Source organism: Halichoerus grypus, chromosome 9, assembly GCF_964656455.1.
Source record: "Halichoerus grypus chromosome 9, mHalGry1.hap1.1, whole genome shotgun sequence".
Lineage (NCBI taxonomy): Eukaryota > Metazoa > Chordata > Mammalia > Carnivora > Phocidae > Halichoerus > Halichoerus grypus.
In genome coordinates this window covers 135,135,727-135,161,210 of record NC_135720.1, presented here as the reverse complement: position 1 = coordinate 135,161,210, position 25,484 = coordinate 135,135,727, and the positions used below count along the sequence as shown (strand labels likewise).

At 43.4% G+C, this 25,484-nt stretch overlaps 1 protein-coding gene across 3 annotated transcripts in view; it reads right to left on the bottom strand.

Moving 5' to 3' along the window:
• KDM1B (lysine demethylase 1B) overlaps positions 1 to 25,484 on the bottom strand; it is a 56,066-nt gene that overhangs the window by 17,002 nt on the left and 13,580 nt on the right. For all 3 annotated transcript variants that reach the window (XM_036078109.2, XM_036078108.2, XM_036078110.2), the window contains 7 exons: positions 14,287 to 14,325; positions 10,421 to 10,625; positions 8,215 to 8,399; positions 5,200 to 5,376; positions 4,730 to 4,804; positions 2,316 to 2,453; positions 1,174 to 1,345 (listed from right to left, as the gene is read on the bottom strand). In XM_036078109.2, coding sequence (XP_035934002.1) covers positions 1,174 to 1,345; positions 2,316 to 2,453; positions 4,730 to 4,804; positions 5,200 to 5,376; positions 8,215 to 8,399; positions 10,421 to 10,625; positions 14,287 to 14,325 — 991 coding nt within the window. The remainder of the gene's footprint in view (positions 1 to 1,173; positions 1,346 to 2,315; positions 2,454 to 4,729; positions 4,805 to 5,199; positions 5,377 to 8,214; positions 8,400 to 10,420; positions 10,626 to 14,286; positions 14,326 to 25,484) is intronic.

Here is a 25,484-nt window from a genome sequence, read left to right as displayed (position 1 = left end):
AAGTCAGCCTAGTAACTGTCCCCAACTCCAGAAAATTCAACAATGTGCCCCTGGGTCTGGACATGACTTACATTTGATTAAATGATCCCTGTGCATCCCAATTTCTGAAAATGTTCTGTGAGAGTCTGTAGGTGAACACTTAAGAATAAGGGCAACTGGAGGGGACAGGTCTCAAGCAGGAGGGCAAGGGGAGGGGAAAGAGAAGGGACAGTGCTTGCTACTGAGACCTTGACCCCAAACAATGAGAGGGCACGCACCAGGATGCAGACCTAAGAACCCTTACAAGGAAACATATAGTTGAAGCAAATTAACGTCCTGCGAACAGAGTTCAGATGATCATACTTGAGGAAACCCTGACAGGCCGCCAAGAACTACGAGTGATACATCCAGGACATAAGAATTGTAGGTTAAATAAACCTCAACTCAAGAAGCAGTACCGTCAATCTCCACTGGCACCCTCGTGGAAATGAGTGGTTATATACAGTCAAGTTTTCCAAAGAGTACAATTAACTGAGTACATTTTGGTCCGTTTAGTACCAAAGCCTAATGATTTTGAATTAAAATTTTCCAATTGCAATACACATTCTTGCATTCTTAAACAAAACATACTGGGGGAAAAAAAAAAATCTCAAGCTATTGCCCCCCAAAAAGGAAAGGAAATCCTGGCATACAGAAAGTCTTTTTATCTAGAATGGACATTATGTAGGGACTCTTCACACAGGGCCTAGAACACGTTTCCTTAAAGGAAGCTCCTCCGGGAAACTGAAAATTAAACATTTAAATAATTACTTTAAACATCAGCTATTTTATGCAAAGTAAGATCTGAGTGTGTTCATGCACACAAGCCTCTAAAGGTCCTTGAGGAAGTTCTCCACAGAGCAGAACAGTCCAGAGGACTCATCAGTCCAAAAGGAATGCTCATAGGACTCCTCGTGTGTGTGTGTGTGTGTGTGTGTGTGTGTTTTAACATACGCTCTAAGCCCATCGTGGAGCCTGAGCTCATGACCCCGAGATCAAGAGTCACAAGCTCTACCAACTGAACCAGCCAGGTGCCCCTTCATAGGACTCCTCCCATTGCAGACATCCAACCGCACAGGCGGACGCTGCTAGTCCTAATCAGCTAGGGTTACAAGGAGACTCCAATGGAACATTCAGAACGCCAATCTCCCATACCTCCTAAAGGAACATCTTGGAGCTGAGTCTTATCCTTTCTCCACTCAGAGACAACATCCAAGAGAGCATTAAAATGAAAATCCATGCGCTTGTCAATAGTGGGGTCAGTTATTCGTCCACCTTCCTGAATTAAGTCACATCTCTCTCCAAATTTATGCATGCTGATGCCAAGCTTCAAAATAATAAGAATAAGAAGGTGAAAATTTGCCCTGGAAAAAATACTTACAGGTTCTAAGCTGAAATTAGACAGAGCTCTCATGGAGAAAATGGTCTAGCAGCTCTCGAAGAGAAAGCTAAGTATGCTTCCTAGGGAATGGCAGCAAAGTGAGGCAGTGAGAAAAAAAAGAGCATGAAATCTGCGAGACCTTATTATAGGAGAAGGTGAGGTGACAGCAACAGCGTCCATGCCATGCACTCTACAGCTTTTCGGACAATATTAATTAATGCTTCCGAAGCTACAGCTGAGCACTGCCTCTCCTTGCTCTGACATTCCAGCCCCGCTGTGGACTCTCCCATAGATAAGCACGCAACCACACAGACACTCATGGAAGGTGGTGTTGAATTTACCGTCAATAAATACTTCAGGAAAAAACCTTGGGCCTACCAGGTCTTCTAAGAAACTATAGAGGGTTGCCCGATAAGAGACAGGATGCCCAGGTAAATCTGACTTTCAGATAAACAATGGGTAGTTTGGATTTTGGTGTCTGTTTGTTGTTGTTTTTGTTTTTTTACTATAAGTATGTCCCAAATATTGCATGCAAAACATCCTATGTAATATTTGGGACATACTTACCCTAAACAAAATACTTGTTTATCCAAAAGTCAAATTTAGCTGGGCATTCTGTATTTTTATTTGCTCCATCTGGCAACCGTACAGTGATGAGCTAATCGAGTGGCCTGCAAATGAGACACAAATATAATTAAAGATCTTAGAAAAAATCTTTTATGCACACTACAGTTCCACCTTCTCCGAAAGGAAGAACTGTAACTATTTTTGTTGATTTTTCAGAGGGGACGAGGGGGCAAGAAATCATTTGGGGGTGGTTCTATATCATCTAGAAGCATTACTAATATTATACACAAGCAAAATGAGACCATTTTTCCTTCTGATTATCTACAACACAAATCTTAAAGAAACCCACTTGTTCACACATTAGTGCTACTGGGTTGTTGATACAGCCATTGACAATCTGGGCTCCTCTTCCCACTGTGACACCTTTAAAAGATTTATCATCCCATACTCGGCCTCCAATTCGGTCTTTGGCTTCCAGGACAGTTACCTAAAAAGACAAGCAATCAGGGAAGCTAAATAGGATAGAAAAACCATATTAAACGCAGTGCTATAAATGCAGAATGACACACAGTTAAATAAGTTCCATATTTGGTTAATTATGATAACACTTGAGAAAAAACTTTAAGAAGAAGGCAGTGTGAATAGAAGCCAATGTAGATGTTGAAACAAACCATCCAGCTTTTTAGCAAGAAGTGAGTGAGTGGTCTGCTGGAGAAATCCCTCAAACCCTCTCCTCTCCAATCCCATAATGAAAAGATTTGATGAACCACCACATGAAACATACTCTGAAAGCTTTTACTTAATACTATTCCATAAATTAAAAAGCATTATAAGAAACTAGACTGAAGAGGTGAGTTTAAAACGTCTCTGGATGGAGCAAAATGCCTTCAGCATTGCAAATAGGCCTTAACTTCCCTAAGATAGGACTACTGTTAAAAATAAAATCGTATGTCGCTCATACTATCCAAGTATGACCTGGTGGGCGTGGCCTAAGCAGGTTGGCCCCACATGCAGACAGCTTTACCTCCCCCAAATTTCGGACGGCACGAGGAGCTGCTGGTGGTGGACAGCTCTGACTACAAGAGCCACACTTCCCTGGGTTGCAGTAACCCAGGGAAAATGTGAATCCTACTCGGCCATTTCACTTCTGAATCCCTAACAGCTCAAGGAGGTTCCCCAAGTCAACCATCTTGGTTACTCTGGGGAATCTCTTTCCTAACATTAAGAAGGATCGGTGGTCTCTGTGGGGTCTCTCTCATCACCTGGCGAGAGAGAGGAGAGAATGGGAGGGGTCCTCTGAATATTCTTATTCCTCATTTTCTCTGACAAGGAAGGTTACAACCTGAAGTTCTAACCCTCCCCACCCTCTTTTCTCTAACTTTATTCAGATTAACACAGACCCATCCGTGTCTAGTTTTGTTTCAATGTAAGAGGAAGGCAGGACATTAAAGACAGCCCCCTAGACTTTGGATATTAATACCGTCCTTGCAATATCATCTGTGAGTTTCCCAAACAAGAACAAGAGATCTTGGTCCTTAATATCTAATGCTGGAATAAAAAAGTGATCAATTAAAACACGTCCTAGCTTAATACCATTCAGAAAATACTCTGAAATGTAAACACGCTTCCCATAAATCCAACTCAGGTTCTTTGGTTTTGTGAGCCAAATAATGTAATCCAAGACTTACATCTTCCATTCAGCTGAGGAAAACTTCTCTTAGACATAGCTACTGAAACTTTTCTCATCTCTGAAACTCCTCCAGCAGAGAAGACAGTGTGAAAAAGTTGTCATTTCTTTCAGCCAGACGAGAAAAGTGATAAGACTAATTCAGTTCTACCAAACTGATCTTCACGTTTAGTTCAACTGAAAACCAAAGTCCTTGAAAAATACTAGTTTTTAAAAAGGAGAAACGTGTCAGACCTAGAAAGTCACAAATCGAGGGATGGTTAATTCAAATGAATCTAATGGAAATGAGATTCTGAATTGCACGATAATTTTTTGTAAGTCTCTATTTGGGCTAATGTTGAACAACTGGAATAAGGCCACACACTAGCTAAAAACTATCCTACCTTGGAGAAGCAGGCTACCTCAAATATGTACAGCCCTTTAAAAGTCATGTAATTCTGTCTGAACCATGGATTAACCAATTCAATCTTGCTTCCAAAAGCAGACTGTTTTCCAGAGTAAGACTCAAAGTGTGCCTTTGAGGGGCACCTGGCTGATTCAGTCAGTAGAGAATGTGACTGCTGATCTTGGGGCTGTGGGTTCAAGCTCCACGGTGGGCATAGAGCTTACTCAAAAAAAAAAAGGATACCTTTGATTTGCATAAGAAAATTTAACTGGGTGTTTCAGAAACTTTAATACAAGAAACGGTGACTGTCCAAGCTACTATTTGGTTGTTTCAAACTATTACAAAAACAAGGACTTTTTCCCAATGTGCCCTCTATGGGGTCGATAACACCCCGTGGAGAATTTCTGCCTTAGTTTCTGCACATACTCTCTTCTGATTTGCTCATTAGGAGCCTAAAATCCTGTCCTAAAGCTGCTGAGAACTGCTATTCCCCCCACCTTTCTTTTATCAAACCGATTTCAAATGTTTTATCTTTTCTAGGATCGATTAGAAAGATTTTAAAGATACAAAGATACAGCGTGTTTCGCATTCTCCACTAAAATCAGAAACTGGTTTCTAAATCTTAGAAAATTTGGACCAAAGGCACGGTTTTAACCCTCTGTTACCAACTTCATGTCCCCAAAAGTCTTACCTTAATTCCAAAGTTATGCAGTTGCCGAGCAGCTGCTAATCCTGCTGGACCAGCCCCGATGATGATGACTGATTTCTTAAAAAAATAAAATTTTTTTTGAAAAAGAAGGATCCAATTAGAGAAATGAAAGCAATATATTGTTTTAGTGGTTCTAAGAAGGTACTAACTGCCAAGCCACGTTAGTTCACTTAGTTCATCTACATTTCTTTGATGTTCACAGAAAGGTATTTACCTAAACAATCAGGTTGCACGCAAGTAATCCCCTCCTCTCTTCCACAGTCTAGGGAACCAATGCCTGATACTCTCTTCCCCAGAGAAGCACATATTCTACACAAGTCTTGCTTTGTAACTTGTGTGGTGATAATGTGTCTGTCACTAGTATTATTAACGAGGATCCCCTAACACTGATGTCGCACACTAGCATTTATCGTGATGGCGGTGGTGTTACCGCGAGGGTGAAAGGCACCTACGTTGTGGTAATCTTTAGGAAGAAGATGCTGGTCGGTGCCGACGCCAAGAACTCCCGTGTTGATGAGACCTTTCCTCGTCATAAAATAAAGTATCCTCTCCACTTCCTGAACGCACCGGATGCGCACGAGACCCCGGACAATGATGTGAGGAATACATTTCTGAGGGGTAAGAGCTTCCTGTGTGTGGAAACAAAACCAGACTGTTAAGACAAAACAAACACACGTAACTCTGGGCTCCTCAAAAAGTTAAACAGAATTCCTCTGTGACCCAGCAAGCCCACTCCTGGGTAACCACTGAAAAGAACTAAAAACGTAGGCTCATACAAAATTCATAGCAGCACTATACTCAGATTGCCAAAAGGTGGGAACTATCCAAGTGTCCATTAACGGATGAATGGATAAACCAAATGGGGTAGATCCATACGTGGACCATTACTTGGCCATAAAAAGAAATGAGGTACCGATCCACGCTACAACATGAAGGCATCCTGCAAACGTGATGCTACGTGAAGAAGCTACTTACGAAAGGTCACATACTGTAGGATTCCATTTATATGAACAACCCGCAATGGGCAAATCTATAGAGACAGGAAGTAGATTAGTGGTTGCCAGAAGCTGGGGGGAGGAAGGAAGGGGGAGTCACTGCTTAATGGCTGTGGGGTTTCCTCCTGGGGTAATGAAAAGTTCTAGAACGAGATGTGAGGATGATTATACAACACTATTTACTTAATGCCATTAAACTGTACCTTTTACAATGGTAAAAATAGTAAATTTTACGTTGTGTTTTTGCCACAATAAAAAACCAACCAAACAAAACAAAAACCCTCTCAGGGTACTCAAGTCCATCCTGGGTCACTAAGACACAGGAGGATCAAAGGGGGGTGGGGGGGTTGCCTGGTGAAGAAAAAAAAAGGGACAAAAGGAAGAGACAGCAATTTGTGTTTCATCAGTTCACCTTCTCCTCCCCAAGAAGGACAGCTCTGGGGAGCGTGGGCTGACCACGTCGCAATGCATTCCTGACTCGATACACCACACGGTAAGGGCCACAGCAGAAGCCCACGCCGCCGCTCGAACCGGCAGGAGGAAAAGCTGGATCCTCATCACCGGTAAGATGTGAGGAGACAGATTTAGGAATATGTTTAAAAAAAAAAAAAAAAAAGACACTGTCTTTCCCTGCGCGCCCCAGCGCGGGCAAGGCCTTGGAATGTTTCAAAGATACGAGACTAACGTAGCCTTGACCCACTGTCGTGAAGTTAGAACAGGCGCAAGAGTGGGACCCAACCTCTGGCTCGTCCTCTACTTGTCACCAAGCCCCCAGCTCCGAAAGAACCTGACCAAATGCAGGAAGAGGACTTACAGTAGACCCATGAACGACACAGGGTTGAACCGTGTGGGTCCACTCACAGATGGACATTTTCGACAAGCACAGTGCAGTACTTAACATTTTCTGTAGCTTACTTTATTGTAAGAATACAGTATGTAATACACATGCAACATACAAATTATGTGTCAATCAACAGCTTACAATATTGGTAAGGCTTCGGGTCAACAGCAGGCTATCCGTAGTTAAGTTTTGGGGGGAGCCAAAAGTTATATACGGATTTTTGACTGGGTTGGGGGGGTGTCAATGTCACTAACCCCCACATCGTTCAAGGTCAACCATATTCAAGAAAGAACACGGCTTGGGTTGGTGCAAAAGGTAAAAAAACTTATTTGTAGTCATGAATTTTAAAAAGAAAATAATTTCAAAATCTTTGATTCTTTCACAATATGTGCTTTTCCACTAGAATATTAAACATAAATCATACTATTTTATTAAATATTAAAACAGATCCAGGCTGACAAGGTTCAGGATTATTTTCTGTAAGGTTCTTCACCGGTATAAATCAATTTTCAAAGTCGAACGAAAAGAAATGTGAAGAAAAATGAATCCAAGGCTGTTTCTGAAAAGTGTATCTTTATAACTTATTTACAGGAAATTCTGACCACAATTTTGTTCAGTTAGCAAATGTTTATTGAGCACCTACCTCAAGCCTGCTGGGGAGGAAATGAACAATTCTGCCTTGTCCAACCCACTCATAGAATTCGTATAAATTGCATTAACAGCCATAAACCTAATCAGGCCATCTCATACTGGATTCTCATCCAGTGAAACACCAAGGTGGATCCGGAATATCTTTCCTGAATCAAGATTACTTTGGCAGTCTTGCGAAATGTTCTGCATTCAGCAGGCACTCAAATAATTGCAGAAGAAATTAATAAATCGGAAAAATACTAGGGTCACGGGGCGCCTGGCTCAGTTGGTTAAGCGACTGCCTTCGGCTCAGGTCATGATCCTGGAGTCCCGGGATCAAGTCCCGAGTCAGGCTCCCTGCTCAGCGGAGAGTCTACTACTCCCTCTGATCCTCCCCACTGTCGTGCTCTCTCATTCTCTCTCAAATAAATAAAATCTTAAAAAAAAGAAAAAGAGAAAAACACCAGGGTCAGGAAAGCCTTTGTTTAGATAATAATAATTTAAAAAGCTCCTATTCCCTCTCACTTGGCCTCCCCGCTTTCCAGGTGGGGGCTGTATGAGGCCCCTAACACAGATTCAGTCCCAGCAGACAGCAAAGCACTGGTCTCAGCTGTTGGAGGACAGTAATGTAAGAATCCCTGCCCTCAAGGGATTATAACCCAATCTTTAATGTTTTGTATTTTTTATCTCCACATTCACATTGGAACTCTCTGAACCAAACTTTGCACCTCATACTCACTAGAGAGCCAAAAATTCGGATGACATGTGATCTGAAGTGGGGGTTCCCAGGATGGGGAGACTTAGCGCCTGGGAGGCAATGACTGGAGACATCTTGGGTTGTCACAACCGGGGGGGGGGGGTGCGGAGGGAGTTCCAGTGGTAGACGCCAGGGATGCCGCAAAACATCCTACAGGGCCCCGGACAGCCCCCCACACAATGACTATCCCCCCAGAGTCCGCGGCGGGAAGGTGGAGAATCGCTGATCTAAAGGCTCTGCTTACTTTGCAGTCAGTGTACCACAGGGCGAGGATGAGGTTCCGCAAAGCCAGGTACATGGTGGGGTCTCGGGAATACTCTGGGAACTCATAGAGCTCGTCCAGCTCCATCACGTCCGGCCGCACACACAGGGCTTTGCCACACTCGTTGGGCTGGTAGAAAGGCTGGAAGTACCGGTTCATGCCTGGAACTGACAGAAGACGTGTAGACGCACACATCCCACACCCAGGTAAGTGACCACGCGGGCACACACGGGAAAGGACAGCCTCAGCCAGGGCTACGGTCTGTCTCACGACACATTCCCGCTCCCTCTGTCCAGTTAGACGGAATACACGTGAACTGAGTATTTCTCTATTTCTCCTGCTCTTTCTTCACCAATTGAATGCCCACGTATGGAAAAAAATTGTTTTAAGGTTGTTTTTTTTTCTTTTAAGATTTTATTTATTTGAGAGTGCGCACATGAGGTGGGGGAGGGTCAGAGGGAGAAGCAGATTCCCTGCTGAGCAGGGAGCCCGATGCGGGACTCGATCCTGGGACTCCAGGATCATGACCTGAGCCGAAGGCAGTCACTTAACCAACTGAGCCACCCAGGCACCCCTTTTTTTAAGGTTTTCATGGGGGTTAAACACCTGCCCTAAAATCGAGCACCTTAACCGTGTTTAAGTGCAGTGTTGAACGGGGTGAAGTATATCCACATTGTTCTGCAACACATCTCCAGAACTTCTGTTATCTTGTAAGACTGAAACTCTGTGAACACCAACTCCCCGTAGAAATAAATTTTAAAAGTAACCTTCACTGGAATTTTTCTGATTAAAATATCAATCAGTTCACAGAGGTACATGACAATTCTTAACCCCTGGTAATCCATGAGCCATGGGGTAACATTTAAGGCTACAGTCTATCCTTTGTGCTGTTTCTACGCACAGAGACTATTAATGTATCAGGCACTTGTTTTTTAAAAGCCAGAAAAACATGCTGTTTCCGAACCTGCTTTTCAAGACCACTGTCCCATGTCACTGAACCTGACTTCAATGGACACGGAATATTTTCCTATTATTTAACCACTCCTCTGTTCCTGGGCACTGAAATTTCATCTAATTATTTCTCTACTGTAAACAATGCCATATAAATCTTCGGATTAACCTTTGAGAATTTACTTTGATAATTTATTTATGACAAATTCCTAGAATAAAGGGGTGTCTATTTTTAGGTTTTCAATTCATGGACAAACTGACAAACTGTCCCTCACAAATGTCCACACCCACTAATAGCATTTGCGTGCCTGTTTCACGGCACCTTCATTAACCCTGGGACTTACCACTTTGGCTTTGATTCAGACCACAACCACATTTTTAGAGGGCCCAATGTTATCAGTTAAAAACTTTAAAATATGGTGGTGCATCGGTGGCTCAGTCGGTTAAGTGTCCGCCTTCAGCTCAGGTCATGATCTCAGGGTCCTGGGATTGAGGCCCGCACCAGGCTCCCTACTCAGCAGGGAGCCTGCTTCTCTCTTTATCCCGCCCCCATGCTCGCTCACACTCTCTCTCAAATAAAATCTTTTTAAAAAATTTTTAAAAATAAAAATTAAAGAAACCCTTAAAATAGGGCTTCTAGGTCAAAATCTATTTGCACATCAAACATGAAGTTTGTTAGTGTGTGGACAAGGGAAGGTCTAGAATTCTTGTGGGGACACCAAGAACTCTGGTGGAGAATTTTAAAGATCCATTTAAAGTAAGTGGTCAATGGAATGTCTGGCCTGACCTAAAGTTTTGGATTTTTTTCCAGAGTTGATCAACTTTGCTGAGATTTTCCATGGCATAATTAGAAGCAAAAAAGACTCAGAAAAAAAAAGAAGGGCTGCTCGTATGGTCAAAACTTTCTTCCAGCATGTCAGACTTTTGGGTTATCATCAAATGATGCAGCCACCCAAATCTCAAATAAGTAACTCATCAAATTCCGTAGACCCAATTCCTGGACCAGTGTTACAGACTTCCCACACTCTGGATGGGAAATGAACCGCATGATATATACGAATGATATGACTGAGCCACGGCATGACCCAATCCAAGAAATCACAAGGTGCTTTAGATCACATGGCACACACTAAAAAAAAAACCCACAAACTTTTGTGTTCTGCTCCCCCCCATCCCCCCCCCATCTCCAGGGAAAGAGCGGGAAAGGAAAGCAGAGAGGGCCGGGGCCAGCTCTCACCCAGCGCGGAGGGGACGGCCTTGGGGTGCTCCAGCTTCCCGGGGCTGGTGCCGCCAGCTGCGCTGTGAGTGCTGGTGCAGGAGGGGCTCATGCCCACGCAGTCGGGGTAGTAGGCAGAGAGCAGGGGTGCCGCCACGCTGTCTTTCAGCAAAGGGGGGAGGATGAGCATGGAGTACCACCAGTGGTTGGAAACTTCCGACACTCTCTGAAACGGGGCAGGGTGAGACCAAGAGGCACAATGGCGGACAAGAAATGGACACGCGGGCTCAGCCGAGGACAGGCGGTTGGCTTCATGCCGTTCACCCGCACCCCCCTCCCCCCGGAACGCCAACCCCCCGCCAACACCAGATCAATCCCACAGCTGCACCTGGTACAGCATTCCATCCTAGCAGCAGCATCACAGGTAACGTAAGAGCCAGTGCAATCCCCTACACTGCAAGTCTAGGCTTCAGCCTGACACGAGAAACTTCTTTCTGTTCAGTAATCACTTATTACCCATACTGCCCCCCCCCACCTTCACTTGAGGTCTAAAGATAACCAAAGTCATGAAACTGGGCAGAAAAAACTGTCCTCCTGAGAAGCAGTCAAGCAGGACTCCTTTTAGCTAGAAGCTACTGAACACTTCTGGAGGAAGAAGTACGCGACAACTATCGAAATAAGATGCTAAATGTAGAAATGAACAAAAAAGCTATTTTTGGTCTTAAAATTTGTGATCACATTCCAGAGCTGATTTAACATATGGAGTCATCGGATCAAAGCATCCCCATGATGACTAACTATTGCAATAAGAATAAAATTTACTTGGCTTCTAAAGCAACACTGCCCGCCAAGCCTATGTTCGACGGCCTTTTCTAAACATGATCTTGAATGCATGTTCCAAGAATTCTAAGAATCTGATATAGGAGAACCCTGAGCTCCAGGACCCTCTGATGTCAGTTCTGAGGGCTCCAAGCAGATGCCACCTGCCATGGAGCAGGGGTTTGTGGGCTCGAGGTCCAGAGGGCGAATCCAGTTTGCAGATGTATTTTGTTTGCTCCTCGGCTTTCACAGGGTCCAAGTGTGGGGCAAGCATTTTTCAGTTTACGACAAGCCCCAATACCTGCTGTAAAGGACTCCCAGCTGCTTCACACATTCATTTACCTGCTCAGGCCCTGAAGGCATGTCGGTCTGCTATCTGTTCTCAAGGCTACCCAGGGCCAGCCTGGGCTGTACCGAAAAAGAAGAGAAGCTTCAGTTCCACCCCCAACACACCAGGGCTGCCTCTACGGAGCCCCTCCTGGTGTGGCCCCAAGGAGAGAGTAAACTGAGAGATTAGATCCCGACACTCCAAACGGACTGCATAGAGGTCAGAATGGAGATGCCTTATGTGAACATGAACCCAAGCTCTTCAGCTTCCGGGACCCAAGAGAGGCCCTGCTCTCCCGCTACCTGCTCCCAGTCCTTCCTCCCCAAGAAGCCCACTTGAGGGTGCTTCAACCAGCCTCTGCACAGGAGTGTGAGCAGCTCCAACAGCGACTGATGAACCCGCACTCCGTCCTGCCGTTCTGCGCATGTCCTCCCAGCACACTCGCCATTCCCGAGACACCTGGCTGTCATTTTGTCGATACACCATCAAGAACCCCACTCTCACCTTCAATACACATACCACGGAAGAAATCGTACTTGATATAGTCAGTCGATCAGCATATTCAATAAAATAGCCACTACACTGGGTTGAATAGTGTTCCCCTAAAATCCATGTCCACCCAGAACCTCAGCATGTGACCTTATTTGGAAATGAGGTCCTTACAATGTAATCAGTCACACTACAGTGAGCCCTAACCTCCGTGCAAGCAATGTCCTTATAAGAGGAGAAGAGACAAAGCAGGGGAGACAGACAGGGAGAGAGTCACACGAGCCTGCAGCGATCCGCGGACAAGCCGAGGAATGCCAGGGACTGCTGCCACCACCAGAGGCTGGAAGAGGCTGCACTGACGCTCCCCCAGACCTTCAGGACACCTTCACTTCAGACTCACAGCCTCTGAAACTAGGAGACAACATGCTTCTGTTGCTTTAAGACACTGAGTTTATAATATTTTGTTAGAGCAGCCCCAGGAAACTAATACAGGCACCAAAACTTAGAACCTGCTTGAAAAGTGACCCTAGGGGCGCCTGGGTGGCTCAGTCGGTGAAGCGTCTGCCTTCAGCTCAGGTCATGATCCCAGGGTCCTGGGTTCGAGTCCCGCATGGGGCTCCCTGCTCAGCGGGGAATCTGCCTCTCCCTCTGCCCCTCACCCTGCTCATGCTCTCTCTCAAAATAAATAAATCTTTAAAAAGATTAAAAAATTTAAAAAAAAATTTTTAAATAAAAAATAAAAGTGACCCCAGAATCTATAGGAATAGAACAAGGGTAAAGTCAGTGATATGGCTATACATCTGCTCTAGACTCTTTCTTAGCCATTCACAAAAATAAATAACTGGTGGATGAAGTCCAGGAACTCTTCCACACTTTTTAAAGTTCTTATATCCCAAGAATACGGCCTCTGTCCTAAAGTTCAGATTGTTCTGTGTGCAAAAGGGTCTGAATGTTAGGGGAGAGACTCATCAGATATTGCAAATGTATTTACAGTTATGTTTTCCTTTGTATCTATAATCCCATTCTGTCTACCCTAAATCCAGAAATTATTTGGGCCATTGCTTTCCTATGGAAATGCTTGAGGGTACAACTAATTATTAAAAATATGTGTGTGGGGGGCGCCTGGGTGGCTCAGTTGGTTAAGCGACTGCCTTCGGCTCAGGTCATGATCCTGGAGTCCCGGGATCGAGTCCCGCATCGGGCTCCCTGCTCGGCAGGGAGTCTGCTTCTCCCTCTGACCCTCCCCCTCTCATGCTCTCTCTCTCTCTCTCATTCTCTCTCTCAAATAAATAAATAAAATCTTAAAAAAATAAATAAATAAATAAAGACGTCAAAAAAAAAAAAAAAATGTGTGTGGGGAGGGCGCCTGGGTGGCTCAGTCAGTTAAGTATCCGACTCTTGATTTAGGCTCAGGTCTTGACCTTAGGGTTGGGAGTTCAAGCCTGCTTTGGGGTCTGCGCTGGGTGTGGAGGCTATTCAAAAAAAAAAAAATGTGTGTATCTCACACACCCCTTTATGTAACAAAATGGATTTCAAGTAGATTTCATAGGTGTCAATTCTCCCTTTGCCTAAAAATCAATCACTGTCCCTGAGTTTCAGACATGAAGAAAAACTGAAAATTACCACCCCTGTATTACAGAAATGCAGAACAGCTCAGAACCTCGCAATTTTAGAAACTCGGGAACGCAAAACATCATTTCCTACAACAGCTGTGGGGTCTGCCAGCTCAGGTAGCAAAGTTCCACGTGAGAAATGAAACGTGAGAAGGCTCGGCCTGCCGGACATGAGCTTCTCCTCCCCGCACGGAGCAGAGACAGGACCGAGCAGTTACACTGAGCTCAAAACACACAAAAACACTCTCTCGCAGCTGAATCTGGGCCAAGACCATCAAATTACGGGCCTCCTGTTCTTTTCTTGGAAGGATTCAAACGGAGATAAGGTCACAAAAGTCACCCCTGAGAAACAAGGATAACAAGGCTGATCCTTGTAGTAAGGCAAGCTATCCATTTCTTCCTTTTTAATTCCTTTTAACAGGGGGCAATAAAACTATATTTCTTTAAGGTAGGGGAGGATCACCCACAATACCACGACTGCTAACATTTTTATCATACACATGTCAGGTTAGATTAAAAGCCTCTGATCAGCAACCAAATAGAGAGAAACTCATAAAACTGTTACTGTCGCTGACGTACAGTACTTTTATCATCGAAAGCACAATGAGCTGTAGTCTAGGATGTGCACAAATACTCACTAGATCCTCTGGAAGGGAACAATGATCCGAGGTCTCGGGCTATAAAAGAAAACCAAGTGTTAATTAGATTTACTTATAAAATACAGGCCTAAGTTTCCATGTGCTTTCAGTAAGATACCCCTCTTCACCTGTTCAACGGGCAAAAGCAAAAAGTGGGATAAAACACTGTAGGAGTGAGGGTGTGGAGGAGACAGCTACTCCCATAAAGATGTCCTGGGTGGAATGCTCAAGGAATGAAAGAACTTCGGAGGGCAATTTGACAAAATACACAACATTTAAATGCACAATAATTTGGCACTATCTTGCACCGCTGAAGACATACATACTATATGCCCAGCAATTCAAACTTTGCTAGATTTTCAAGACGAACCCTCAAATATGTGCACCCACAGAAGTATCAGAAATGCTCAGGGGCGCCTGGGTGGTGCAGTCAGTTAAGCATCTGACTCCTGGTTTCGGCTCAGGTCGTAATCTCAAGGTCGTGAGACTGAGTCTCCCATAGGGTTCCCCTGGCTCAGTGAGGAGTCTGCTTGAGATTCTCTCTCCCTCTGTCCCTCCCTCCACTCACTCTCTTTCTCTCAGATAAATAAAATCTTTTAAGAAAATATTTATTTTGGGGGGGGCAAGGAGGGAGGAGGGGCAGAGGGAGAGGGAGAAGCAGACTCCCCGCTGAGCAGGGAGCCCGATGTGGGGCTCGATCCCAGGACCCTGAGATCATGATCTGAGCCCAAGGCAGAGGCTTAACCGACTGAGCCACCCAGGTGCCCCAAAATAAATAAATCTTAAAAAATGTTCAAAGGAGCACTATTTGTAATAGAAAAAAGCTAAATACAGCCCAGAAGTCCACCAAGAGTAGAATAGTGTTATGTTCAAACAACAGCCCACTAGGGTCCTGGGATTGAGTCCCGCATCGGGCTCCCTGCTCACTAGAGAGCCTGCTTCTCCCTCACCTCCCCACTCGTGTACTCTCTCTCGCTCTCTCTCTCTCTCAAATAAATAAAAATCTTTAAAACAACAACAACAACAACCCACTACACAGCAATGAGAAAGAACCAACCACAAACTACACACCACCACATGGACATACCTCACAAACACAATGGCGACAAAGAAACCAGGCCCAGAAAAACACATACTGTAGATTCCATTTACATAAAGTTCAGTAAGCCAGCAGAGTGAGTAGGGGAGCAAGGGAAGGAGTGTGTGAGTGACAGGGGGTGTAGGGGGGGCTCCTGCGGGGCTGGGAGGAGTTCGATTTCTCTACTGGGAGTTGGCTAAAGAGGGACTCTCAGAAGCTTCACTGAGCTCCGCATTTTGATTTGTGCATTTTCTGTTTGTATGTTATACTTCAATAAAAAAGTTACCTAAATAAACTCAAGACTGGCATACCATATGGCCTGGCAAATCTGGAATATTCCAGAGAAACTCTTGCATGCATGCACCAGGAGGCATGCAAGAATGCTCACGTGTATCTTACAGCCCGAAACGAGAAACCACCCTCACGTCCATGACCAGGAGAACAGATATGCTGTGGTAGGTAGATTCATGCAAGGCAATACTACACAGCAGGGAAAATCAATGAACTAGAGCTTAAGCATCAACATGGATGCTTGTGAAAAACCTCACTGTTGAGTAAAAAGAGCAAGTTGCAGAGGAACACAAACAACAGGACATAATTTATAACCACTACAGAAATATAGAAAACTTTACATGTTGTTTTGGTCTCATAAATATGCATGAACTCTGTAACAAAAAGCAGAAGAATAATAAATGCAGAATTCAGAACACTGCAGAATACTTGCAGGGGAGGGAGGGAAAGAGAAGTACTGAGGGGCCCCCGGGGAGCTACAGCAGCCTTAGTAATGCTCTGCTTCTAAAACTGGGTGCTGGGTACCTGAGGGCTTGCTTTAAGTCTTTATTCCTTATGCATCATTAGAAACCCTCTTTTGTGTCTATGTATCAGTTCATATTAAAATGACCACATTGGGGTGCCCGCTGTATCAGTCAATAGAGCACGCAACTCTTAATCTCAGGGCTGGGACTTCAAGCTCCACATTGGGCGGGGAGCCTACTTAAAAAAAAAAAAAAAGGGAGGAGGAGGAAAATGACCATATATACTTCGACACAGAAATTTCATTTCTTGGAACTGATCCTACAAGCAGACTGAAAATGTCATAGATACAAAGCTATTCACTGAAGCACTGTCACTAGCAGTAAACATTTAAGTCACCTAAATACCCTTTAGTCAGGCTAAATTCATCAGGATACACCAATTCAGTGGACTAAGTATGGTCCTTAAGAAAAGAGATCTTTATGTACTGATATGGAAGCATCTTTATATAAACCGACAGGGGCACCCGGGTGGCCAGTTGATTAAGTGTCCGACTCTTGATTTCGGCTCAGGTGGGGATATCAGGGTTGTGGGATCGAGCCCCGAATCGGGCTCCATACTGGACGTGCAGCCTGCTGGAGATTCTCTCCCTCCCTGTCTGTCTCCGGCTCCCTCTGCCCCTCACCGCACCCCCCCCCAAAAAGATACATTAACCAACAAAAGCAAACTCCAAAAGAGCAGGTGTAGCTCACTACTATTCTGTTTAATGTTGGTTTACAAATAAACCTTTCCAGACTCTGTCCTTGACAGAATACCTAGCTGAAGACCAAAGTGACTCCGGGTCAATAAACACCATTTAAATAAATATTTCAAAAGTTCAGGTTATGGATGGCAATCAATTGAGACTGCAGCAGTAGGTCTCAAAGGGGGCTCTCTGGAGGGGAGAAGGGGATGAGAAAATATGATACCATAGTCAGAAGCTGGAATTTAAGACCTCAAAACCTTCAACTTTAAGATGGTGGGAGGCAGGAGGAGAGAAAGACAATTAAATTTTCAAAAACGTTAAGGGATCTGACACCCCAGAGCCCCTACTGGGAAAAAGTACTTGCTGTTAAAATACATTCAACCATGTGAGGAATCACAATAAAGAAGTGGGGACAGAAGGAACTGTGGTACAGAAATTGAGGGGTGCGGTAAAGCCACGTAAACACAGAAGAGTAAACAACGGAGAGATTACGGTGACTGAAAATAAATGACCCAAAACACGAACAGGAATTGGGAGTGAGGAAAAGGCGTGGTGGCCTGTAGTGTGATGTAATTTACTTTTTCCTCTTTCACGGTCACGTGTCAATAAGCATCTAAGATTGAAACATGCAATTTAAAAAAGAAGTTAGGGCGATTCCAACCTCCTAACATTCTCATCACGTATCTTCTTAATCTTTCAGGGAGATTTTATTTTATTTTATTTTTTTAGAGATTTTATTTATTTATTTGAGAACAAAGAGGGAGAGGGAGAAGCAGACTCCCCGCTGAGCAGGGAGCCCAATGCGGGGCTCGATCCCAGGACCCTGGGATCATGACCTGAGCTGAAGGCAGATGCTCAACAAACTGAGCCACCTAGGCGCCCCTCAGGGAGATTTTAGAAACTGCTATTCTTTGTGATGAAGAAATAATTATTCCATGTTCAGCAAGTTCTTACTTCACTTTGGCTTCTTTTTCTTATGTTAAGTTTGGTCTTATGAAATGCAACCATAGAAACCAGCACGTGTGGTATTATTTTTCACTCCGAAGTGATCTGTCAGCCAGGCCTTCTCCTTGCACACAGGTGGGAATATTCTCGAATGAACCTCATCAGACAACGGTTATTTCATGACGGTGACCGCATGAGTTTGGTTTTCTGCTATCATCTTTGTTCTTTTCTGTATTGCTTCAATGTTTCAAAGATGAGCACATGTCATTTTTCTAAAAAAACAAGCTCGTTCTACAGAAAACCTTGGGCTTTTCCAAAGCAGCTCAAGTTGAAGAAAGTGAAAAAGACACAGACCACTGGAAGAAAAATCAAGTAAACAGGAAAAGGGACATAGATGATCTGAAGAATGAGTAGAAACAACGTCGACATTGCACTTTCTGTTATCACACACGAAAAAGAAGAGGGATGACAGAGAACTCCAAACCCAGTTAAACCACAGACAGGACAAATTACTTTCATATAAACTTTGCATGTAAAACACACCTAGTATTTAGTAACATAACATTATTAGGCAAGTCATCCAAGATATTTGTTTAATCCTTTAGAACAATTGTTTGGAATCGTCACAAAAACAGGTTGAGTGAAAATGGCCCCGAGGCTAATTTCTATTAAAATAGTCTGCTATTTTCCACTGCTCCCTGGCTGAGCTCTCCTTTAAATATTATAATGAAATCCACTTGAGAAATCATCTGAGGCAGAGGTTCAAGTTAAGCTTAGTGCAACCCCGATACTGATCGGCTCGCCTTCACTAGCCTTCACTACTCCAACCCCGGTTCCCGTCCCTGGACCCACTCAGCCTGGAATTACCAAGCCCCCCAACATCAGCCCCCTCCCTTGTTTTTCTCTCCTGTCCCGCAAACAGGGCTTCTGCCCCAAAGGTCCAGCCCGCGCACCAATTTAGGTGCTGAACCGAAAGGCTTCAGCACGAGACTTGCTAATCCCAGGACCCCGGTCCCCAGGCTTAGATCTGTGCTTTCCACCCTTCACTCCCAAACTGCCAACATCAAAAATGAAACAGGGATACCACCACAGATCCCACTAAGAGAAGAATAAGGGAACAGTGCAAATAACTCTAACAAATATGACAATGTAGATGAAATAAATTTCTTCAAAAACACAACTGTCTAGGGGTGCCTGGCTGGCTGAGTCGGTGGAACGTGTGACCCTTGATCTCGGGTGTGAGTTTGAGCTTTGCACTGGACAGATTACTTAAAAATAATTAGGGGCACCCAGGTGGCTTAGTCGATTAGGTGTCCTACTCTTGATTTCAGCTCAGATCATGATCTCAGAGTGGTGAGATCTAGCCCCGAGTAGGGCTTTTTACTGCTTAAGATTCTCTCTCTCCCTTTCTCTGCCCCTCCCCCCACCATTTGCTCACACACATGCACGCACACGCCCTCTCTCTGGAAAAAAAAAATTTTTTTTTTTAATTAAAAAAATTTGGGGACGCCCAGGTGACTCAGTCGGTTAAGCTTCCGCCTTCGGCTCAGGTCATGATCCTGGGGTCCTGGGATCGAGTCCCACATGGGGCTCCCCCCTGCTTGAGCTCATGCTCTCTCTGACAAATAAAATTAAAAAAAAAAATTTTTTTTAAACCCACAAAACACAACTAATCTAAAACTGGTAGAATAAACTACATGACTAGCCATGTATCTGTGATACTGACACTGAATTTGTCATTTCAAAACTTCTCACAAAGAAAACTAGCCCAATGTCTTCACTACTGAATTATACCAAACAGTAAAAAAGAAATCATTATCAACCTTACACAGACTCTTTAACAAAACAGAGGAGGAGGATATACTTCTCATTCTGTCTTATGGAGCCAGCATAACTTGGATACCAGAACCCGACAAGGATATTACAAGAAAAGAAAATGACAGATAGTATTCATCATGAACACAGGTGCAGAATTCCACAACAAAATATGAGCAAACGGAATCCAACAATACATTAAAGGATAATGTATTAAGAACGAGTGAGATTTTCCCCCCCAACCCAGGAACGCAAGGTTGTTTCAACATGCTAGAATCCGCACAAGTCACATTAATAGATTAAAGGAGAAAAACCCACATGATCATCACAAAAGACGCAGAGAAAGTTTCTGACAAAATCCAACATCCACTCATAATAAAACGTTCTCAGCAAACTAGGGAGAGAGAGGAACTTCCTCAGTCTGATCAAAGACGTCTGTGAAAAGCTACAGCTAGCAATGGACATAATGATAAAATACTGAACACATTCCTCCTAAGTCAGGACCAAGAAGAGACAGCTGTTCTCCAACTTCTGCTCAACTCTGTACTGATGATCCTGACCAAAGTAATAAGGCAAGAAGAAGAAAGAGCTAAAAAATTTAGTTTTTAAAAAAAAGCACAAGAGTCTTTATTCACAGTTGCTATGACTGTAGAAAACCCAAAGGAATCTATAAGAAGTTCTTCGAAATTTAATAAGAATTCAAGAAAGTCTCTGGGTAGATATACAAGTAAACTGTATTTCTATATAATTGTAATAAACAACTTGAAAATGAAGTTAAAAATAAATTCCACTTATAATTACAGGAAAAGGCAAAATACCTAAAAATAAATTTAATAAAAGACACCCTCAGTGAAAACTAGGAAAAAACTCTGGAGAGAAATTAAAGAAAAGATGGAGAGATATACCATGCTCATGGATCAGAACAGAGGTTGGGAAACATTTTCTGTAAAGGGCCAGACAGTAAATATTTTAAATCCTGTGTATCGTATAGTCTACATCACAAACCCCTTACCACTGTAGCATGAAAGCAACCATAGACGATATGTGACGAATGAGCATGGATGTATTCCAATAAAACTTTATTTTCAGAGGGGGAAGATGGCGGGAGAGGAGGAGGACCCTAGGCTTGCCCTGTCTCACAAATGACTAGACAACGATCAAATCATCCTAAATGCCCTGGAAATTGATCTGAAGACTGGGAGAACAAACTCCACAACTAAAGGGAGAGAAAAGGCCACAATGGAGAACATAGAAGTGCAGAGACATGGCTTCGAAGAGAAATGGATCCTGGCTGCTGTAGGAAGGAGGGAGCTGTGGTTGCAGAGACAGGCAAGAGAAGACTAGCACAGGGGGGGAGTGCACAGGGAAAACGAATCCCCATAGCAACTGGCTTGGAAAGTAAGAAGGACGGAATTTCGTGAGTTCTTGCAACCAGCAGGACTTAAAGCCTGGAGTTCTAAAGGTCAATGGAGTTGGCTGGGATACAGCCCGGAGGCGATCGGGGTTACTCTTGGAGAGAAGGCAAGGTGAACAGCCCTCAGACATACAGCATGGAAAAAACAGTGATCTGAAGAGCACCTGGGGCACAAGGTGGGGAGGTTAGCTGTTCATCTCAGAGTATGTCCCAGAGAAGCAGCAATCATGAAGAGGTGCCTCTGGTAACAAAGGAACTGGCAGAAGCCATTTCTCTTGCCTGCCCTCAGCATTAACACAGAGCCACCCACAGGAACCAGCCCAGTGCCCACATTTGCTACCTAACTTGCTTACGTCAAGCCTCTCCCCAGCCCTGTGTTCCAGGGGAACCAACCTTGCCAGTCACGTTTGCCTAAATCCCAGCATGGCAGGCCTGTTACTGCCAAAGGCCAGTGAAAACCCCTGCCCACACCACATCTCCCCACCTTGGAGGTTTTCAAGGCCTCAGTTCTGGTGGCAGTGATGACGGGTCCCATTTCACAAGCAAGCCAGAACACTCTAGTTAAAATGCACCACATCAGGCTAGGAACCAAACACTGCCCACAAAAGCAAAGAGGGCCTCTGCAGATGACTGGCCTGAAGGATAAAGTGTCCAGGACACAACATCAGAGCGCTCCCAGCACACACTGGAGAGAGTCCCAGAAGCGCCAGGCTGGGGAACAGGGTATACTACATAGCAAGACACTACAGGACCTCTTCTTCATAAGGCCATTACCCTCAAGAATAGATGTAGCTGGTTTTCCTAACACAAAGAAACAGGCATAGAGACTTGGACAAGATAGGAAGAGAGAGGAATGTGCCCCAAATTAAAGAAAAGGACAATGCCACAGCCAGAGTCCTAAGGGAAACAGATATAAGTAACATGCCTGATGGAGAATTTAAAGCAATGATCACAATATTCACTGAACTTGAGAAAAGAGTAGAGGACAACACTGAGACCCTTGACACAGAGAAAAGGAATAACATAGCAGAGTGAAATGAAAAGCACACTCTTGGAATGAACAGCAGGATGAAAGCAGCAGAGGAAAGAATTAGTGACACAGAAGACAGAGTAATGGAAAGTAATCAAGTTGAACAAAAGAGAGAAAAGAATGATGCAAAATGAGAACAGATTTAGAGAACTCAGTGACTTCATCAAATATAATAACATTCGTATTATAGGAGTCCCGGAAGAGGAAGACAGAGAGAAAATGGAGCAGAGAATTTACTTGAAGAAATAACAGCTGAGGGGCACCTGGGTGGTTCAGTCAGTTACGAATCCTCCTCTAGGTTTTGGCTCAGGTCATGGTCTTAGGATCATGGGATCGAGCCCTGAGTCGGGCTCTGCACTCAGTGTGGAGTCTGCTTGTCCCTCTCCCTCCCCCGGCCAGCACATGCACTCACTCTCTCTCTCTCTCTTAAATAAGTAAATAAATAAAATATTAAAAAAAAAAAAAAAAAAAAGAACAGCTGAAAAGTTCCCTAATCTGGGGAAGGGATGAGATATCCAGATCCAGGAGGCACAGACAACCCCCAATAAAAATCAACAAAAGCCAATCCACACCAAGACATACTGTAATTAAAATGGTAAAATATAGCGATAAGGAAAAAATATTAAGAGCAGTAATATAAATGAAGACAGTTACATAGAGAAAGGAAACCCCATAAGGCTATCCGCAGATTTTTCAGCAGAAACTTTCCAAGCCAGAAAACAGTGGCATGATATATTCAAAATGCCAAAGGGGAAACACCTGCAGCCAAGAATACTCTTTCCAACAAGGCTATCATTCGGAATAGGAGGAGAGATAAGGAAGGGATAAGGAAACCTACAGGAATTCATGGCCACTAAACCAGCCTTGCAAGTAATATTATAGGGGACTTTTCTGGGATGCCTGGGTGGCTCAGTCGTTAAGCGTCTGCCTTCGGCTCAGGTCATGACCCCAGGGTGCTGGGATCAAGTCCCACATCGGGCTCCTTGCTCAGTGAGGAGCCTGCTTCTCCCTCTCCCTCTGCTGCTCCCCCTGCTTGTGCTCTGTCTCTCTCTCTGACAAATAAATAAATAAAAATCTTAAAAAAAAAAAAAATTATAGGGGACTTTTTGAGTGGAAAGACCAAAAATGATCGTATGAGGGTAGGAAACACAGAAGCAATAAAAATGAGTATTTCCATAAAAAATTAGTCAAGGAACCCACAAAATAAAAGGATGTAAAATATGACACCCTACACCTAAAACATGGGGAAGACAGGAGAAAAGAATGGGTTCGAACCTAAATGACCATCAACTTAACACAGACTGCTACATGACGAAGAGATTATATATAAACGTAATGGTAACCACAAATCAAAAACCACCAACAAATATGCAAAGAATGAAGAGAAAGAAATCCAAATATATCTCTAAAGAAAACCAGCAAACCATGAAAGGGAAAAAGACAAGGATCAGAGGAAATCTTCAAAAGCAAATGACAAAACAAGTAATGAAATGGCAATAAATACTTATCTATCAATAATGACACTGAATGTACGTGAACTAAATGCTCCACTCAAAAGACAGAGCGTGACAGAATGAATTAAAAAACAAGACCCATGTATGCTGCCTACAAGAGACTCATTTTAGACTTAAAAGCACCAGCAGATTGAAAGTGAGGAATGGAGAAACATTTATCATGCAAATGGATGTTAAAAGAAAGCTGGAGTAGCAATACTTCTATTGGACAAAACAGACTTTAAAAGATAGCCTGTAATAAGAGACAAAGAAGGACACTATAATAAAGGGGACAATCCAACAAGAAAACCTAACAATTATAAATTATTTACCCGGGGGCCTTGGTGGCTCAGTCGGTTAAGTGTCGGACTCTTGGTTTTGGCTTGGATCATGGTCTCAGGGTCATGGGGTCAAGCCCCATGTTGGGCTCCTCACTCAGATTGCTTGAGATTCTCTGCCTCTCCCTTTCCTTCTGCCCCTCCCCCTGCTCACTCTTTCTCTCTAAAATAAATCTTTTAAAATAATATTTATGCACCCAACATAGGAACACCCAAATACATAAAACAATTAATAACAAACATAAAGGAACTAATCGATAATTCAAAAATAGTAGGGGACTTTAACACCTGACTTACATCAATGGACAGATTATCTAAACAGAAAGTCAACAAGGGAACAATGGCTTTGAGTGTCACACAGGAACAGTATGACAACACTATCTCTTAAATCCTTAAGAGAGAGATTCAGAACATTTCATCCTAAAGCAGCAGATACACATTCTTTTCAAGTGTACATGGAACATTCTCCAGAACACATCACATATTAGACCACAAAACAAGCCTCAACAGGGGCACCTGGGTTAAGCATCTGCCTTCGGCTCAGGTCATGATCCCAGGGTCCTGGGACCGAGCCCCGCACCAGGCTCCTGACTCAGTGGGGAACCTGCTTCTCCCTCTCCCTCTGCCTCTCTCCCTGCTCATGCTCTATCTCTGTGTCTCAAATGAATAAATAAAATCTTTAAAAAAAAAAAAAAACACCAAGCCTTAACAAATTTAAAAAGATCAAAGTCACACCATGCATCTTTTCTGACCGCAATGCTATGAAACTAGAAGTCAACCACAAGAAAAAATCTGGAAAGGGCACAAATACATGGAGGTTAAATAACATGCTATTAAACAATGAATGGGTCAACCAGGAAATACAAGAAGAAATTTTAAAAGTACATGGAAATAAATGAAAGTGAAACACGATGATTCAAACCTTTGGGACACAGCAAGAGCAGTCCTAAAAGGGAACTATATAGCCAACAGAGGCCTACCTCAAGAAGCAAGAAAAATCTCAAACAACCTAATCTTACACCTAAAGGAGCTAGAAAAAGAACAAATGAAGCCTAACGCCAGCAGAAGGAAGGAAAAAATAAAGAGTAAAGCAGAAATAAGTGCTATATAAACTAAAAACAAAAACAATAGAACAGATAAATGAAACCAGGAGCTGGTTCTTTGAAAAAAAAAAAACAACAACAATAAAACTGATAAACGTCTAGGCAGACTCATCGAGAACAAAAGAGAAAGGACTCAAAGTCACAAGTGAGAGAGGAGAAATAAAAACCAACGCCACAGAAATATAAACAATTGCAACAGTTTATGATAAAAAACAATATGCCAACAAATTGGACAACCTAGAAGAAATGGATAAATTCGTAGAACATATAACCTACCAAAACTGAAGCAGGAAGAAACACAAAATTTGAACAGACGAATTACCAACAAAGAAACTGAATCAGTAACAACAACAAAAAACTCCCAACAAAAATCCAGAACCAGATGGCTTCACAGCTGAATTCTACCAAACGTTTAAAGAAGAGTCAATACCTATTCTTCTCAAACTATTCCAAAAATTAGAAAAGAAAGGAAAACTCCCAGATT